The following is an 18,172-nucleotide window of genomic DNA, read 5'->3' on the forward strand; positions in this document are numbered from 1 at the left end:
TGGCTAAAACTTCCAAAAGTATGTTGAATAATAGTGGTGAGAGTAGGCAACCTTGTCTTGTTCCTGATCTTAGAGGAAATGGTTTCTGGTTTTCACCATTGACAAGGATGTTGCCTATGGGTTTGTCATATATGGCCTTTATTATGTTGAGGTAAGTTCCCTCTATGCCTACTTTCTGGAGGGTTTTTATCATAAATGGGTGTTGAATTTTGTCAAAAGCTTTTTCTGCATCTGTTGAGATGATCATATGGTTTTATTCTTCAATTTGTTAATATGGTGTATCAATTTGATTGATTTGCATGTATTGAAGAATCCTTGCATTCCTGGGATAAACCCCACTTGATCATGGTGTATGATCCTTTTAGTGTGCTGTTGGATTCTGTTTGCTAGTATTTTGTTGAGGATTTTTGCATTCGTGTTCATCAGTGATATTGGCCTGTAGTTTTCTTTCTTTGTCACATCTTTGTCTGGTTTTGGTATCAGGGGGATGGTAGCCTCGTAGAATGAGTTTGGGAGTGTTCCTCCCTCTGCTATATTTTGGAAGAGTTTGAGAAGGATAGGTGTTAGCTCTTCTCTAAATGTTTGATAGAATTTGCCTGTGAAGGCATCTGGTTCTGGGCTTTTGTTTGTTGGAAGATTTTTAATCACAGTCCCAATTTCAGTGCTTGTGATTGGTCTGTTTATATTTTCTGTTTCTTTTTGGTTCGTTCTTGGAAGGTTGTGCATTTCTAAGAATTTGTCCGTTTCTTCCAGGTTGTCCATTTTATTGGCATATAGTTGCTTGTAGTAATCTCTCATGATCCTTTGTATTTCTGCAGTGTCAGTTGTTACTTCTCCTTTTTCATTTCTAATTCTATTGATTTGACTCTTCTCCCTTTTTCTCTTGATGAGTCTGGCTAATGGTTTATCAATTTTGCTTATCTTCTCAAAGAACCAGCTTTTAGTTTTATTGATCTTTGCTATTGTTTCCTTCATTTCTTTTTCATTTATTTCTGATCTGATCTTTATGATTTCTTTCCTTCTGCTAACTTTGGGGGTTTTTTTGTTCTTCTTTCTCTAATTGCTTTAGGTGTAAAGTTAGGTTGTTTATTTGAGATGTTTCTCGTTTCCTGAGGTAGGATTGTATTGCTATGAACTTCCCTCTTAGCACTGCTTTCGCTGCATCCCAAAAGTTTGGGGTCATTGTGTTTTCATTGTCATTTCTTTGTAGGAATTTTTTGATTTCCTCTTTGATTTCTTCAGTGATCTCTTGGTTATTTAGTAGTGTATTGTTTAGCTTCCATGTGTTTGTATTTCTTACAGATTTTTCCTGTAATTGATATCTAGTCTCATAGCGTTGTGGTTGGAAAAGATACTTGGTACGATTTCAATTTTCTTAAATTTACCAAGGCTTGATTTGTGACCCAAGATATGATCTATCCTGGAGAATGTTCCATGAGCACTTGAGAAGAATGTGTATTCTGTTGTTTTGGATGGAATGTCCTATAAATATCAATTAAGTCCATCTTGTTTAATGTATCAGTTAAAGCTTGTATTTCCTTAGTTATTTTCATTTTGGATGATCTGTCCATTGGTGAAAGTGGGGTGTTAAAGTCCCCTACTATGATTGTGTCACTGTTGATTTCCCCTTTTATGGCTGTTAGTATTTACCTTATGTATTGAGGTGCTCCTATGTTGGGTGCATAAATATTTATAATTGTTATATCTTCTTCTTGGATTGATCCCTTGATCATTATGTAGTGTCCTTCTTTGTCTCTTGTAATAGTCTTTGTTGTAAAGTCTATTTTGTCTGATATGAGAATTGCTGCTCCAGCTTTCTTTTGATTTACATTTGCATGGAATATTTTTTCCATCCCCTCACTTTCAGTCTGTATGTGTCCCTAGATCTGAAGTGGGTCTACTGTAGACAGCATATATACAGGTCTTGTTTTTGTATCCATTCAGCCAATCTATGTCTTTTGGTTGGAACATTTAATCCATTTACATTTAAGGTAATTATCGATATGTATGTTCCTATTACCATTTTCTTAATTGTTTTGGGTTTATTACTGTAGGTCTTTTCCTTCTCTGTGTTTCCTGCCTAGATAAGTTCCTTTAGCATTTGTTGTAAAGCTGGTTTGGTGGTGCTGAATTCTGTTAGCTTTTGCTTGTCTGTAAAGGTTTTAATTTCTCTGTCAAATCTGAATAAGATCCTTGCTGGGTAGAGTAATCTTGGTTGTAGGTTTTTCTCCTTCGTCACTTTAAATATGTCCTGCCACTCTCTTCTGGCTTGCAGAGTTTCTTCTGAAAGATCAGCTGTTAACCTTATGGGGGCTCCCTCTTATGTTATTTGTTGTTTTTCCCTTGCTGCTTTTAATATTTTTTCTTTGTATTTAATTTTTGATAATTTGCTTAATATGTGTCTTGGCGTGTTTCTCCTTGCTTTTATCCTGTATGGGACTCTCTGCACTTCCTAGACTTGATCGACTATTTCCTTTCCCATATTAGAGAATTTTTCAACTATAATCTCTCCAAATATTTTCTCAGTCCCTTTCTTTTTCTCTTCTTCTTCTGGGATCCCTATAATTTGAATGTTGGTGCATTTAATGTTGCCCCAGAGGTCTCTGAGACTGTCCTCAGTTCTTTTCATCTTTTTTTATTCTCCTCTGTGGTAGTTATTTCCACTGTTTTATCTTCCAGGTCACTTATCTGTTCTTCTGCCTCAGTTATTCTGCTATTGATTCCTACTAGAGAATTTTTAATGTCATTTTTTGTGTTGTTCATCATTGTTTGTTTGCTCTTTAGTTCTTCTAGGTCCTTGTTAGACGTTTCTTATATTTTCTCCATTCTATTTCCAAGATTTTGGATCATCTTTACTGTCATTACTCTGAATTCTTTTTCAGGTAGACTGCCTATTTCCTCTTCATTTGTTTGGTCTGGTGGGTTTTTACCTTGCTCCTTCACCTGCTGTGTGTTTCTCTGTCTTCTCATTTTGCTTAACTTACTGTGTTTGGCGTTTCCTTTTTGCAGGCTGCAGGTTCGTAGTTCCCATTGTTTTTGGTGTCTGCCCCCAGTGGGTAAGGTTGGTTCAGTGGGTTGTGTAGGCTTCCTGGTGGAGGGGACTAGTGCCTGTGTTCTGGTTGATGAGGCTGGATCTTGTCTTTCTGGTGGGCAGGACTGCATCCGGTGGTATATTTTGGCGTGTCTGTGACCTTATTATGATTTTAGGCAGCCTCTCTGCTAACGGGTGGGGTTGTGTTCCTCTCTTGCTAGTTGTTTGGCATAGGGTGTCCAGCACTGTAGCTTGCTGGTCGTTGAGTGGTGCAGGGTCTTAGTGTTGAGATGGAGATCTCTGGGAGAGCTTTCGCCTTTTGATATTACGTGGAGCCAGGAGGTCTCCGTTGGACCGATGTCCTGAACTCAGCTCTCCCACCTCAGAGGCATAGGCCTGACACCTGGCCAGATCACCAAGACTCTCTCGGCCACACAGCTCAGAACAAAAGGGAGAGAAAAAGAAAGAAAGAAAGTAAAAAATAAATAAAATAAATTTATTAAAATAAAACATTTTAAAAAATTATTAAAAATTAAAAAATTAAAAAGTAATAAGGCTTCCCTGGTGGCACAGTGGTTGAGAATCCGCCTGCCAATGCAAGGGACTCAGGTTCGTGCCCTGGTCCAGGAAGATCCCACGTGGTGCGGAGCAACTAAGCCCGTGCGCCACAACTACTGAGCCTGCAGTCTAGAGCCCGCAGGCCACAACTACTGAAGCCTGTGTGCCTAGAGCCCATGCTCCACAACAAGAGAAGCCACCGCAGTTAGAAGCCCGCGTATGACAATGAAGAGTAACCCCCACTCACTGCCACTAGAGAAAAGCCTGCGCGCAGCAACTAAGACCCAACGCAGCCAAAAATAAATAAATAAGTAAATAAATTTATTTTTAAAAAATAAAAAAGAAAAAAAGAAAAAGTAATAAAAGAAAAAGAAAAGAAAGAAGAGAGCAACCAAACCAAAAAGCAAATCCACCAATGATAACAAGAGCTAAAAACTATTCTGAGAAAACAAAGAAACACAAAAACGGACAGACAGAACCCTAGGACAAATGGTAAAAGCAAAGCTATACAGACAAAATCACACAAAGAAGCACACATATACACAGTCACAAAAAGAGAAAAAGGAAAAAAAAAAAAAAATATATATATATATATATCTACATATTTAAAAAAAGGAAGAGAGCAACCAAATCAATAAACAAATCTACCAATGATAATAAACTCTAAATACTAAACTAAGATAAACATAAAACCAGAAACAAATTAGATGCAGAAAGCAAACCCCAACTGTAGTTGCTCCCAAAGTCCACCGCCTGAATTTTGGAATGATTTGTTGTCTATTCAGGTATTCCAGAGATGCAGGGTACATCAAGTTGATTGTGGAGATTTAATCCGCTGCTCCTGAGGCTGCTGGGAGAGATTTCCCTTTCTTTACTTTGTTCGCACAGCTCCCGGGGTTCAGCTTTGGATTTGGCCCCGCCTCTGCGTGTAGGTCGCCTGAGGGCTTCTGTTCTTTGCTCAGACAGGATGGGTTAAAGGAGTGGCTGATTAGGGGGCTCTGGCTCACTCAGGCCGGGGCGAGGGAGGGGTACAGAATGCGGGGTGAGCCTGCGGCTGCAGAGGCCAGCGTGACATCGCAACAGCCTGAGGCGTGCCGTGTCTTCTCCCAGGGAAGTTGTCCCTGGATCACAGAACCCTGGCAGTGGCGGGCTGCACAGGCTCCCGGGATGGGAGGTGTGGATAGTGACCTGTGCTTGCTCACAGGCTTCTTGGTGGCGGCAGCAGCAGCCTTAGCGTTTCATGCCCATCTCTGGTGTGCGCGCTGATAGCCATGGCTCACACCCGTCTCTGGAGCTCATTTAGGCAGTGCTCTTAATTCCCTCTCCTCGCACACCCAGAAACAATGGTCTCTTGCCTCTTAGGTAGTTCCAGACTTTTTACCGGACTCCCTCCCGGCTAGCTGTGGCACACTAGCCCCCTTCAGGCTGTGTTCACACAACCAACCCCAGTCCTCTCCCTGGGATCTGACCTCAGCTCCCAGACACCACCCGTCCCAGCTGGTGAGCAGACAAGGCTCTCGGGCTGGTGAGTGCTGGTTGGCACTGATCCTCTGTGCGGGAATCTCTCCGCTTTGCCCTCTGCACCCCTGTTGCTGCGCTCTCCTCCGTGGCTCTGAAGCTTTCCCCCAGCCTATCCCCTGTCTCCCTAGTGTGTGGAAACTTTTCCTCCTTCACAGCTCCCTCCCTGAGGTGCAGGTCCTGTCCCTATTCTTTTGTCTCTGTTTTTTCTTTTTTCTTTTTCCCTGCCCAGGTACGTGGAGAGTTTCTTGCCTTTTGGGAAGCCTGAGGTCTTCTGCCAGCATTCAGTAGGTGTTCTGTAGGAGTTGTTCCACATGTAGTTGTATTTCTGATGTATTTGTGGGGAGAAAGGTGATCTCCACGTCTTACAACTCCGCCATCTTGAAGGTCTCTCTGCCATGCTTGCTTTTCTGTCAAATACGTTCTCCCATCATCTTTAGTATTTGGTTGGCCAAAACGTTCGTTTGGGTTTTTCCATAAGATGTTACAGAAAAATCTGAATGAACTTTTTGGCCAACCCAATGTAAAGACTATGTGTGAAGAATAGTTGAGGGATAATTGAAGTAATGTTTGTGTGGGGAGTAATCCTGTATTTTCATGTAGCATAGTGATAGAATAAGATGTTTTCTTCCCATATAAAATGGTGCTCACTCACTGAAGTCTCTTGGTCACTAATGAATTACATGAGGTTGAATGGCTTCAGAAAAATGACTGGTTCACCGTGTTGACAGATTCATCTCCTTGGTAGTAAAGGAAGTAATGCAGGTAAACTCTTGCTCTGGACCCTATTCTGACCAACCCCAAGGTGGGTGAAGTGGAAGGGGGCAGTACAGCCACGGGCTGACCTGTGGGAAGGTGGCCACTGAGCACCCTTAGAACTTTAGAGGTCTTGCCCACCACAGAGGGGCTTTGGGCAGTCTGATGTGTTCCCAGGATATTAGGAAGGGAAATTTCAAAAGGGTTCCTGACCCAGATGAATTACCTCTCGAAGCAATGAGAGAATTTGCAGGTGGGATTGCTGGCCAGCTGGGAATCATCTTTGTGAAATTGTGGAGAATGGAAAGTTGCCCAGGACCTGGAGAGAGATTAATGTCCTCATTTCCCCCCAAAGAGGAAAGAAGGTGGAGTTCGGGAACTAATGAGCACTGAACTTCATGTTGATCTTGAAAAAGAACTGTAGACTGCAGGATTCCGATGATGAGGTGAAACATTTTTTAAAGGATGTGATGATCATAAAAATCAGCCAGGTTCGTTAAGGACAAATTATGCTTCTGACTGCCTATTATGATAGAGTTATTAGAGGAGGAATCAGGAAATCCTATAGGTGTGGCGTATCCAGTTTTCACCAGGCATTTGTGAGAGTCATTCAAGGTATTGTGGATGAGAAGGATTAATTTGGATTGGGTGATAGTACAGTGAGTTGGATTCATAAACTCGTTAACAGTCATCCAGAAATTGCTGACCTAGTAAACTGGCAACTTCCTTGCTGTGGGAGGTTTAATTAATTCATGAATGGTACATGCCAAATTATGTCCCCAAAGCCCATTGGTAAATTGTTTTTCTTGAATTTGTGACCCATTTTTCTATGGACAGTTTCCCTTTTGAACTCATTATGTATATGCGTGTAAGAATTTGGGTGATACAACTCTTCTATAAGACTGTAATCCTAGAATGAGTTTTGAGCTCCAATACAGAAAACAGAGACATAACCATCTCCCTCTGCTGCAGGGGTAAGGGGCTGTGGGTGTTGGGTGGTAGACAGTAGGGTGGGTAGAGACCACCTTGTTTCCCATGGCATTGGTCCTCCCAAGGGTTAGAAGTAGGGATTATGGGGGCCTGACTTTCTGTCAGTACTATTCAGGGCCCCACAGGTTTGTGCTGTATCCTTGACTGAATTGAAAAACCCTAGAAACGATTGGAAGTTTTTAAAGTAGAGGAACAACATCATTGGTCAGATTTGTATTTTAGAAATATTGCTGTGGCTGCAATTTGGATAATGGATTTGATAGGGTAAAACTTTAAACAGAGAAACAAAAGATTATGCCAGTAACCCAGGTGAGAGAGAATGGTAGTAGTGGGAATGAAGTAAAGTTGGGTGTATTTGAGAGAGATTTGGTAAGTAGAATTTACATGACTTGGTAGTAAATTGAATGTGGGGAAAGAGGGAGAGTAAGGAATCTAGAAGGGATGACTCCCAAGTTTCTGACTTGGGCGTCTGAGTGGGTCGTGGTAGCCTATATTGACATGAGAGACAGCATAAAGAGAAGGCAGGAAAAGGATCAGTTTGGGCCATGAGGACTCAAGAGGTGCCTGTGGGACATCAAGTAGAGATGTCCCAGTAAACTAACAGAATATAACAGTAAACTTAATTTCTAAGATCATAGCTGTGGCGATGAGCAGTTAAGGAGAGAGGTCTGGCTAAAGATACGACACTGAGTTTATTTCATTCCCTTTACATCCACCAAGTGAGACTCCACTCTAGACACCTTCCTTCTGTATAGAGATTCTTTTTTTTTTTTTTAATTGAGGTATAATTGTGAGATAGCATTATATTTCAGGTGTACAAAATGATTCAATATTTGTATACATTGCAACATGATCACCATAATAAGTCTAGTTAACATCCATCACCATACATGGTTACAAAAATTTTTTTTCTTGTGATGAAGACTTTTAAGATCCACAGTTGACCCTCTAACAATGAGGGCATTAGGGGCACCAACCCTTTGTGCAGCTGAAAATCTGCATATAACTTAAAGTTGGCCCTCTGCGTCCACGGTTTCTCCCAACCGCGGATCGTGTAGTACTGTAGTATTTACTGTTGAAAAAAATCCGTGTGTAAGTGGATGCATGCAGTTCAAACCCATGTTCTTCAAGGGCCAACTGTATTCTCTTGGCAACTTTCAAGGACGCAATACAATGTTACTAACTATGGTCACCATGCTGTACATTACATCACCATGACATTTATTTTATAGCTGGAGGTTTGTACCTTTTGATTCTAAATCAAAGACATTTTTAGTGATATTTTACTATATATCATTATCTCCTTAAGAGCATAAGTGCCACTAAGCTCATGTACTTATTCAATTCAAACTGTTCTATCTACAGGATTCTGGTTCCATGCAGTTATGACTGTAGTAAGTAAAGAATAAACACATCAGGGTCTCCTAGATATTTCAAAGCATTCTGCTTCATCGTTAATCATGGTAGTAGCCTGGTAAAATAGAAGTTTTATAAGTATCTCCTGAATGGTAATCTGCAATGCCTGTTAATTTACTTTAAGAGAAAATATGGTCTTAGAAATTAATTTTACTGTTATATTCTGCAGTCTTATAAATCACACTCTCTGGTGCATGAAAAATTAAAAAGAGCAATTGATACATTTTTCAACTTGTTAACATTTTTGAAACCAAACCAGATCCTAGACATGACATTTTTACATTGCTGTTGGAATTTCCATGCCCAGCGTCTATGTTCATTCTGTCCCATTATTTATTTTGGCTCCAGTGTTTGGCTTCTTCTTTGAAGTAGTTTGCTTTCAATGTTTACAAAAGTGGACTCCCACAACCAAAGAAGGGGTGGATAATGAGTCAGTCTGAAAGTGTTATTTTTGTTTGTAATGGAATAGGGTCACTCTACTATAATTAGTGATGTTGTGAAAGCAAGGCAGAACGCCTAGGCAGTGTCAATTACTTGGCTGTTTTCAGTATGCATATGGCATACACACATGTGCACACACACAAGATCCCCCATGCCTTATTTTGGTAATACTCTACTTCTGAATTCCATTGTAAAAAAGAAAAAGGAGTACAGTTTTAATGAAATGCAGTGCAAATGAATGATTGCTGACTTAAAACAAGTCTCTGTTAATGTGCTCGTGATTCTCTGTTAATACTGAGGTAGAAAACTGTATTGCTTTTGTGGCGAGCATTGTGAAATGAAATGGATACAATCAAGAGCCTTTTCCTTTTTATTGTTTGCCTTATGTATAAAATACTTTGATTAAGTTGTAGCCCACTGTAAAATTGTGATGCTGTGTATATTTTTGGCACTTTGTGGTTGAAGTTTTTTCTCTTTAAATTTTTGGTTATTTATGCTACATTATATACCTTCTTTCTGCAAGATACAGTGGACTTACCCAGGGGCATTCAAGTGGGGCACAGAACTCAAATTTTTCTTTTTGAATTAACAATATTCTAGTAGGAGCTTAATGAAAGTTTGTTGAATAAAATCAATGAACACTTAGATAATGATTATTGATATAAATGCTGTGTTAGCAAATCATAAAAACAAAGTCGTGCTTTTTCTGTTTAACTGTTTCTGTCTCTAGACTTAACTTTGCCTATGACAGAACCTTACAGTTTAAAAGATGGTCTTTGGAGTTAGTCTGACTGAGTTCAAATCTGAGCCATCAGTTTCTAACCATGTGGCCTTGGACAAGCTTTGAACTTCTTTAAATCTCAGTTCCGTCCTCTGTGAAGGGTTAGCCCATATGGATTTTGTTAGCATTAAATGAGAGAATATGTGTAAAGCCTTCAGTGCCTTCATACAGTAAGTGCCTGATAAGGATTAAGTATTATTCCATTGTATATATGTGCCACATCTTCTTTATCCATTCACCTGTCGATGGACACTTAGGTTGCTTCCATGTCCTGGCTATTGTAAATAGAGCTGCAATGAACATTGTGGCACATGACTCTTTTTGAATTATGGTTTTCTCAGGGTATATGCCCAGTAGTGGGATTGCTGGGTCGTATGGTAGTTCTATTTTTAGTTTTTTAAGGAACCTCCATACTGTTCTCCATAGTGGCTGTATCAATTTACATTCCCACCAACAGTGCAAGAGGGTTCCCTTTTCTCCACACCCTCTCCAGCATTTATTGTTTGTAGATTTTTTGATGATGGCCATTCTGACTGGTATGAGGTGATAACTTCATTGTAGTTTTGATTTGCATTTCTCTAATGATTAGTGATGTTGAGCATCCTTTCATGTGTTTCTTGGCAATCTGTATATCTTCTTTGGAGAAATGTCTGTTTAGGTCTTCTGACCATTTTTGGATTGGGTTGTTTGTTTTTTTGATATTGAACTGCATGAGCTGTTTGTAAATAAAAAGAAACGAAATTGAGTTATTTTTAGTGAGGTGGATGGACCTAGAGTCTGTCATACAGAGTGAAGTAAGTCAGAAAGAGAAAAACAAATACCGTATGCTAACACATATATGTGGAATCTAAAAAAAAAAATGTAAAATTGATAGCTAGTGGGAAGCAGCCACATAGCACAGGGAGGTCAGCTCGGTGCTTTGTGACCACCTGGAGGTGGGGAATAGGGAGGGTGCGAGGGAGGGAGATGCAAGAGGGAAGAGATATGGGGATATATGTATATGTATAGCTGATTCACTTTGTTATAAAGCAGAAACTAACACACCATTGTAAAGCAATTATACTCCAATAAAGATGTTAAAAAAAAAAAGATTAGCTATTATTATTGTATCTGCCTCTTCAGCCTATACCCCACCTTCAAACTACCCATTAGGCTTATGTTTGTCCCCTAGATTGTTTTTTTTCTTTAATCACTGATTCAATGCCATCTTAGAATGTTTTGCCAGATTTTTTTTCACCTTTCTGTTAAAACTTTCCCATGGTTTTTCTGGGTCATGAGTCATATCTCTTGCTTCGGTAAACGCTCACATTCTACTGAAGTTCATCAGTTCTCTAACTAGACCTCCACACGTCTGTGGTTCTTTGGAATATTTTATCTTGCAGGGGATGTTGCTCTACATCTATCCTCTCTTCCTCCCTCCCCTCTAAAACAAGCCTTCCATTGAGTTTATTTGTAGAGCATGTTTGGTTCCTTTTATGAGTTACTTTGCAGAAAGTAAATTAAGCCACGGAACCATCATACACATACCTCATACCAGAGCTTCTCTTCCTCTTAAGGGCTAATTTGAAAGCTTATCTTAAAGAACCTGCCCCTCTTGGGAATTCTCTGGTGGTCCAGTGGTTAGGACTCCACACTGTCACTGCTGAGGGCCTGGGTTCAATCCCTGATTGGGGAACTAAAATTCCCAGAAGCCGCATGGTGCGGCCAAAAAAAAGAAAAAAGAATCTGCCCCTCTTTAGAAGATCCACTATTTCTGTTTCTAACCAAATTCAACTTTATTTATGTTTTATTTCTTTTTTTCCTCTTTGTCGTTTTTTCCCCCTTTCCATTATACCCCATTCTTTAAGATGTGGATGAATGCCTGGAACCAGATATCTGCACAAATGGTACTTGCTCCAACCTCGAAGGATCCTACATGTGTTCATGCCACAAGGGCTATACCCCAACTCCAGACCACAAGCACTGTAAAGGTAAATACTGTGATCAGATGTCTCATTTTTATTTGAACTGCATTTAAAAACATATTAGAGTAACTAGCCTTAAAAAAGGGAAACATACTACCTGTCATTTATTTTGATTGAGCTACTTGGAGCACATTTTGGTTGGCATCTTTGAAAGTGACTCCTCATGGTGATTAAATACAGACCCTATCTGTTTACATAGAGAAAAACAGTGTTTTTTTAGAGAATATCTGTAAACCACAGATCTATTTTGTTTTTTCCAGTTATAAAAACAATACATGCAGTTGTACAACTCTGTGAATATACTAAAAACTATTGAATTGTACACTTTAAATAGATGAATTATGTGGTGTGTGATTTTTATTTCAATAAAATTGCTATTAAAAAACATGCATTTGCTATACGAAATGTAGCAAATGCAGAAAGGTAAAAAAGATAAAGTACTAATCTTTCAACCTCATTTGTGGATATTCATATCTCATGGATATTTTATATCATTATGTTCTGTGTACAGTTTTCTCTCTTGCTTTTTATCATTTAATAGTATATCATGAGCATTTTACATTTCATTAATAACTCTTTTCAAACATTAGTTTTAAAGGCAGTGTAATATCCCAGTGTATTGCTGTGTCACCATTTTCTTGCTGTTCTTCAGGTGTTGAACAACATATTTTTTCCAGCTTCTGATTATTATGTAAAAATAAAACCTAACAGGCATCTCTTTAAAAAATAAATCTTTGCCTGAATTTTCGGATTACTTCCTTATTTATAAAAGTGGAATAATCAGGCAAAATGTTCTGTGTTTAACTATTTCAATAGAAGAACACTAATTTCTAATTTTAAAATGTGTGTTTCTTTTACTTCTAAAAGATTTAATATGTATTTTATGTGCTCATTTCCTTTAATAATTTCCCTAACACTTCTAATTATTAAACACTTATTTCATACATCTGTTAAACATTTATATTTCCTCTTTTGTAAATTTGTTAATATCTTTTCCCATTAATCAAGTTTTTAAGTCAATGTGTATGAACACTTTATATATAGGATATATATATATAAACCTATGTACAGTGTATATATTTAACATATACCGTTTTCTTTAGAATATTAGTGTAATTTGTCCAAGGTTTCGCTAATTTTTTAAATAATTTTTTTAAGAAATTTTCATTTTTTCTGTAGTTAAATCTATGGATTGTTTCCTTTCTGCTATCTTCCATCACTTTTATACCTAAAAGCATGCTCTTTCAAAGGGAGAAAGAGGAAATAAGTAAAAAACTTTTTCTTTACTGTCTCAATGAAAGTGAAGGATCTAGGGTAGTGACTAATTTATCACTGTGGTAGGGAAGCAGTAAACAGATACCCTACTACTGACCTGTACGAATTGAAGCATCTTCCACTGGCAGTAGGGAATTCACAGACGTCTGGATTTGGTGCCTTACTCCTTCCATGCAGCAGAATACTGTCCACTCCCAAGAGAGCATATGAAGTAGGCACATCTCCCTTTTCTCCTGGTCCTTTCCCACATCCGCAGCTTTCCTTCTGACTCCTTAAGCTGGACATCTCCTCAGGAAAAGTTAAACATGAGAATCGCTTGAAAGGTATTATATCTTCCTTACATACAGGACTAATGGTGGCTGAAGGTCTCAGCATCAGAACCCATTGTTAATCTTTATTTGATTGCTGTATCTGGTTTATTGCCATAACCTGTCATATTACTTTCTCTTCCCAGTCTGCCTGCTTCTTTTCATCTGCTTATTCATAAAAACCCTTGTCATCAGCCCCTACTTCATATTCCAAATTTGTCACCACTGCTTTCTTCAATTTGCAATCTCTGTCCCATCCAACTGATGTCACAACGGCCCTGGGTATATTCTGTGCTTATTTTGACTCGAGTACTTGTTCATGATTATCCTGCCCTGCACACCCATCTTCTTCCTCACTACTGACCTGAATCCTGGCACTTCCAGGGATTCACTATACAACCTTGGATAAATAATCTCAGGTTTCCTGATATCATGTCATCCCTAAAATTCGAGGATTGGACTCCCTAGAGGGAAAATGCACAGAGTAAATACATGTTGAATGAATGACTCATTACCACCGTCTTCCTCTTGGCATTGCCATCCCAGATGAGGCTGCCCTTCTCTAGTCAGTCTCCCTACTACCTGTGAATTCACACCATCAATTGATGCCACCCCTAGGAACACTCGTATTTTCCAGCCTCTGGGGCACTCTGCTGGGCTGCTGCAGAAGCTTCTATTCAGCCTTCCTTTCCTTCCTCTCAAGTGTATCAAGGAACCAACGTGTTCCAGGCACTGCGTATGTTACCAAGAGGCTGAAATCTCTCAAAGAACTATTACTCATTGGAAGAGATGCAAACCTGCATCAGATAATTGGAGATAGTACTAAGTGATGAAAGTTAAGTCGTCAGTGACGTCATGCGAATGTCATGTACTCCTGACATTATGGGAGGACCAAAGCACTTTACCTCTGTGCTATTCTTTCCAAAAACCTGTAACCCCAGTCTTAATCATGAGAAAAACATCAGACAAGTCCAAATTGGGGACATTCTGTGGAATTCTGGCCCATATCCTCAAGGCAATTGACATTGTCAAAACAAGGAAAGAGTGACTGGAGAGATGAGACACCTGAATATAATGTGGTCCCCTGGATTGGATCCTGGAACAGAAAGAGGACCTGCGTGGAAAAACTGGTGAAATCCAAATAAGTCTGGAGTTTAGTTTTTTTTTTTCTTTTAAAAGGCAGTATGTCATATTCTAGCTGAGATACTCTGAAGCTGTGTTAGCTTGGATAAGTTATCTCATTTCACCAAGCCTTACTTGCTCATCTGCAAGAAGGTAACAATAATGGCACCTATGAGGGTTGATGTGAGGATTGCATGAGATAATATAGGGTAATGAGATATCAGAGATAATACATGGAGGATGAGATATAAAGCAGGGGCAGAGCATGACGTTTTGTGGTAGATGTTGTTATTCACCGAATAATAGGCACGTACAAAGTTCTGCTGAAGCCAAGAAGTGTGTGACTAATTCTAATTGCATGCTTCTGGGAAGGCTTTGCAGAGGTGTCGCTATTTGAACTTGGTCTTAAAATATTGAATACAGAGGGGAGAAAACCTTAGCAGGCAGAGGAAACAGCACATATCAAAGCTTGGAGGTGGGAAAGGGCTGTTATGTCTCCTTGCCATTTAAATTTGCCCTCTACTCTGATTCTCCTGGTGTCTTTCCATTACAGCCTGGGATAGGATCAGGCAAGATCCCCATCTGGAGAAACCTACATGTGCACTAGTTGTTTTCCTTACTCCCCAATCAAAGCCTTTCCTTTTTACAATGACAAATTGTATAACATCCTTTTTCTTTAATTATTTCATAATCTTTCCCAAATGCCCTCAGTTCACAGATGTCAAGTTTACCCAGATCATAAATCTGTTTTCCAACATTGCAGTAACTCTGCTAATTTCACTCTGTTGATAGTCCTAAATATTGACTGTGTCTTCACCTCACTTAATGTACTGACAACTCTTTTCAGGTTGTAAATACATTATCTAGTGTATTAATCCATTACTTATTTGTATCTTTTTGTATTTGTATCTTTGTACTTCTTTGTACATTTTAGTGCTGTATGTACTAAATGTATAAATACCTAGAGATAGTCTCTATTTTAACTCTGACCAGGACTTATCATAGTAATATGTGCAAAAAGTCCCTTAAAGAAATACCTTTTGGGACTTCCCTGGTGGCACAGTGGTTAATAATCTGCCTGCCAATGCAGGGGACACGGGTTCGAGCCCTGGTCAGGGAAGATCCCATATGCCACGGAGCACCTAAGCCCGTGCGCCACAACTACTGAGCCTGTGCTCTAGAGCCCGAGAGTCACAACTACTGAAGCCCGCATGCCTAGAGCCCGTGCTCCGCAAAAAGAGCAGCCACCACAATGAGAAGCCCACACACCGCAATGAAGAGTAGCCTCTGCTCGCCGCAACTAAAGAAAGCCTGTGTGCAGCAACGAAGACCCAACGCAGCCAAAATAAAAAGAAATAAAATAAATAAATTTATTTAAAAAAACAAACAAACAAATACCTTTTGTGAAGAATAATATTTTCTGTTCATCTCTTGGCACAAGAGAGAGAAGACATTTGTCCTGCATGCCTATTTTATTAGAAAGTGTTCTTTTGTCATAGGAATTTTGTCCCTCATCAGAAAAGAAAAAATGCTTTTTAATGTGTAGAATTATGCTGCCTCTGTTCCCCTGTGTCCTTCTAAAGACCCAAAGATCACCTCATTCAAGATAACAGAGTTGCCTTGAGTTTTTCCAAATATGTGTATCATTACTTATAATGAATTACTTCTGACAGTCTTCCCAACATAAATGAGTAACTTATGTAAGATGTCTGGTGTATCCTGACAGTACTTGGAATGGAGGGTGTAGTCTTGCTGCAAACATCTTCACATGGGAATGCTTAATTTGTCATCTTCTTTGAGAAAGTCAGAAAGAGGCCAAAGCATTAAAAATGTTGTCAGGCATTACGTGAGATCCAACCAGCTACATGAGCTATTGTTGGTCTTAAATTCTTGAACTGACGTCTCAAGTATTTTATAGAATGTGCTGAAAGAAAACATGGTGTGGGCTCGTCTTTGCTGTCGACCACTTGAAAAGCTAGTAGTCTGAGAATGCTGGAAAGGTGTAAAATCATTCGTAAGACAAAATTCTTATTTAATTTCTCTACTGGTAGTCAACAGTTGGCAGCCAGGAATTATATATAAACAAAAGGGATCAACTTCACAATAAGTGAAACAAAAGTTTCTAGTAAACTCAAGTAATTTCTGTAAGAAATTAAATCAGAAACAAATTTCTGAACTCCAATTACGTTAATAGTCAATGTGAGCTTTTTCAGGAGACATAACCTGACACCTTGCTTGCATGAAGATAACATTCAAAAGGTTAATGCCTCACTAGAGGTTAAGAAATGCAACTTCGCTCAGGAAACAGATAATTGTCAGTAATACTTGAGGGAAAAGACTGTGCAGTTAATTGAGTTCTCCTGGCAAAAAACTTGTAGATGCAAGGGGGGAAAGTAGTGGAGGAGGGGGGTGGTGGTGAGATGAATTGGGAGATTGGGATTGACATGTATACACTAATATGTATAAAATGGATAACTAATAAGAACGTGCTATATAAATAAATAAATAAACAAACTTGTAGATGCATTTTAAGTAACAGGATATTTTCAGAAGGAAGCACTAGTCGGACATTGATCTTTAGGACGTTATTTCCTTAAAACAAGTTCTGCTCTTTTAAGATCAGGACTCCTCTCTCCCACTCTGAGTACAGGGCTAGTGTGTTTTCACCCATTGCCTCCACTAATCCTCACAGCAAACCTGTAGTGGAGGCGGTGAAGCTCAGTCCTACTATATTTTAATAATCATAAACTCTTACAAACTGACTAGCTAGTCAGCAGAATATTCTGAGGCTGTATCCACATAGACAAGGCAAGACAACATTATCTAATTAGATCAGACCAACCTGACAGCCAAACAAAAACGTTTAGAAAACACGCGCTGCTTCTACCACAAGTGTTCAAGTTATTGAGGAGGCCAGGCTTTTCTTCATTCGTCTAAATTCATATTCACGACTAGGACACTTATAAAGAATTATGTTCTTTCTCAGTCAATAGCTCTATGTTTATTCAAGGCATTTGAAAAAAAATCCTCACTCATCACTTTCTCCTTAGACATTCCAACATCTATCATCAAAACATTACCATGCCTCTTGGCTTTCCTTGTTACTTTGAAAATGAGCTCAGTGTCCTTTAACACAACTATTTGACCTTATACTTTTCCAGGTTCTTCTAGTACAGTAGAAATGTCTATTTCCTCCCATAACTGCCTCCATTATGGTTTTGTTTTTTAAATTCTTGGGAGAGTTTTAATTCTGCCTTCTTTCTGCCTTCTACAGGTCTGCAAACTGCCTCGTAGCCATTATTTTGTGCTGAGATTCTTTCTTTTTTCAACTCTAAAATATTTCATATTGTGTTTGTGCTGTATCCAAAGTATGAGAGAGAGAGAGATGGCAAAGAACTTGATGAAAGCAATTTTACTTCATCATAAATTTATCATTTGTAATTATTTCTTTTCTACAGTTCAGCATACTGAGGTTGATGTGAGGAACACTGGTGGGCTGATTCAAACTAAAATGTAGAGTGCCTTACCTAGGAGAAGTACTATTATTTTTGTGATAATAACCCCAGAATGCATTGGAAAGGGCAGAGCCTTTTTTTCTGCTTATTAAAAATTTTCTACTGTGGGTCATGCCTTAAAAGACCAGCCTGGAAATGGAAGGCTTTGAGGGCAGTAGCTTGGCTTACAGTCTCAAACTTTAGCTAATGGGGTGTTTAGATATAAGAACTAATGTAAAACAATTGTCTTTGTGTTTACAGATGTTGACGAATGTCAGCAAGGGAATCTGTGCATAAACGGGCAGTGCAAAAACACCGAGGGCTCCTTCAGGTGTACCTGTGGGCAGGGCTACCAGCTGTCAGCGACAAAAGACCAGTGTGAAGGTAGGAGTGTGGCACCATGAACTACTGTGATTGCAGTTTAAGACACGTGCCTAAAAAAAAAAAGTGCACTCAGTAAAGTGAGTGGGTTTTGAGAAACTACCTACGTGATTGTTTTATTGTGCCAGAAATTAAGG

General features: G+C 39.1%; 1 protein-coding gene across 12 annotated transcripts in view; it reads left to right on the forward strand.

Moving 5' to 3' along the window:
• The window catches only part of LTBP1 (latent transforming growth factor beta binding protein 1), a 419,947-nt gene that overhangs the window by 309,285 nt on the left and 92,490 nt on the right, over window positions 1–18,172 (forward strand). For all 12 annotated transcript variants that reach the window (XM_061210616.1, XM_061210619.1, XM_061210618.1 and 9 more), the window contains 2 exons: window positions 11,339–11,461; window positions 17,916–18,038. In XM_061210616.1, the coding sequence (XP_061066599.1) occupies window positions 11,339–11,461; window positions 17,916–18,038 (246 nt within the window). The remainder of the gene's footprint in view (window positions 1–11,338; window positions 11,462–17,915; window positions 18,039–18,172) is intronic.

The sequence above is a fragment of the Eubalaena glacialis genome, chromosome 14, assembly GCF_028564815.1.
Source record: "Eubalaena glacialis isolate mEubGla1 chromosome 14, mEubGla1.1.hap2.+ XY, whole genome shotgun sequence".
Lineage (NCBI taxonomy): Eukaryota > Metazoa > Chordata > Mammalia > Artiodactyla > Balaenidae > Eubalaena > Eubalaena glacialis.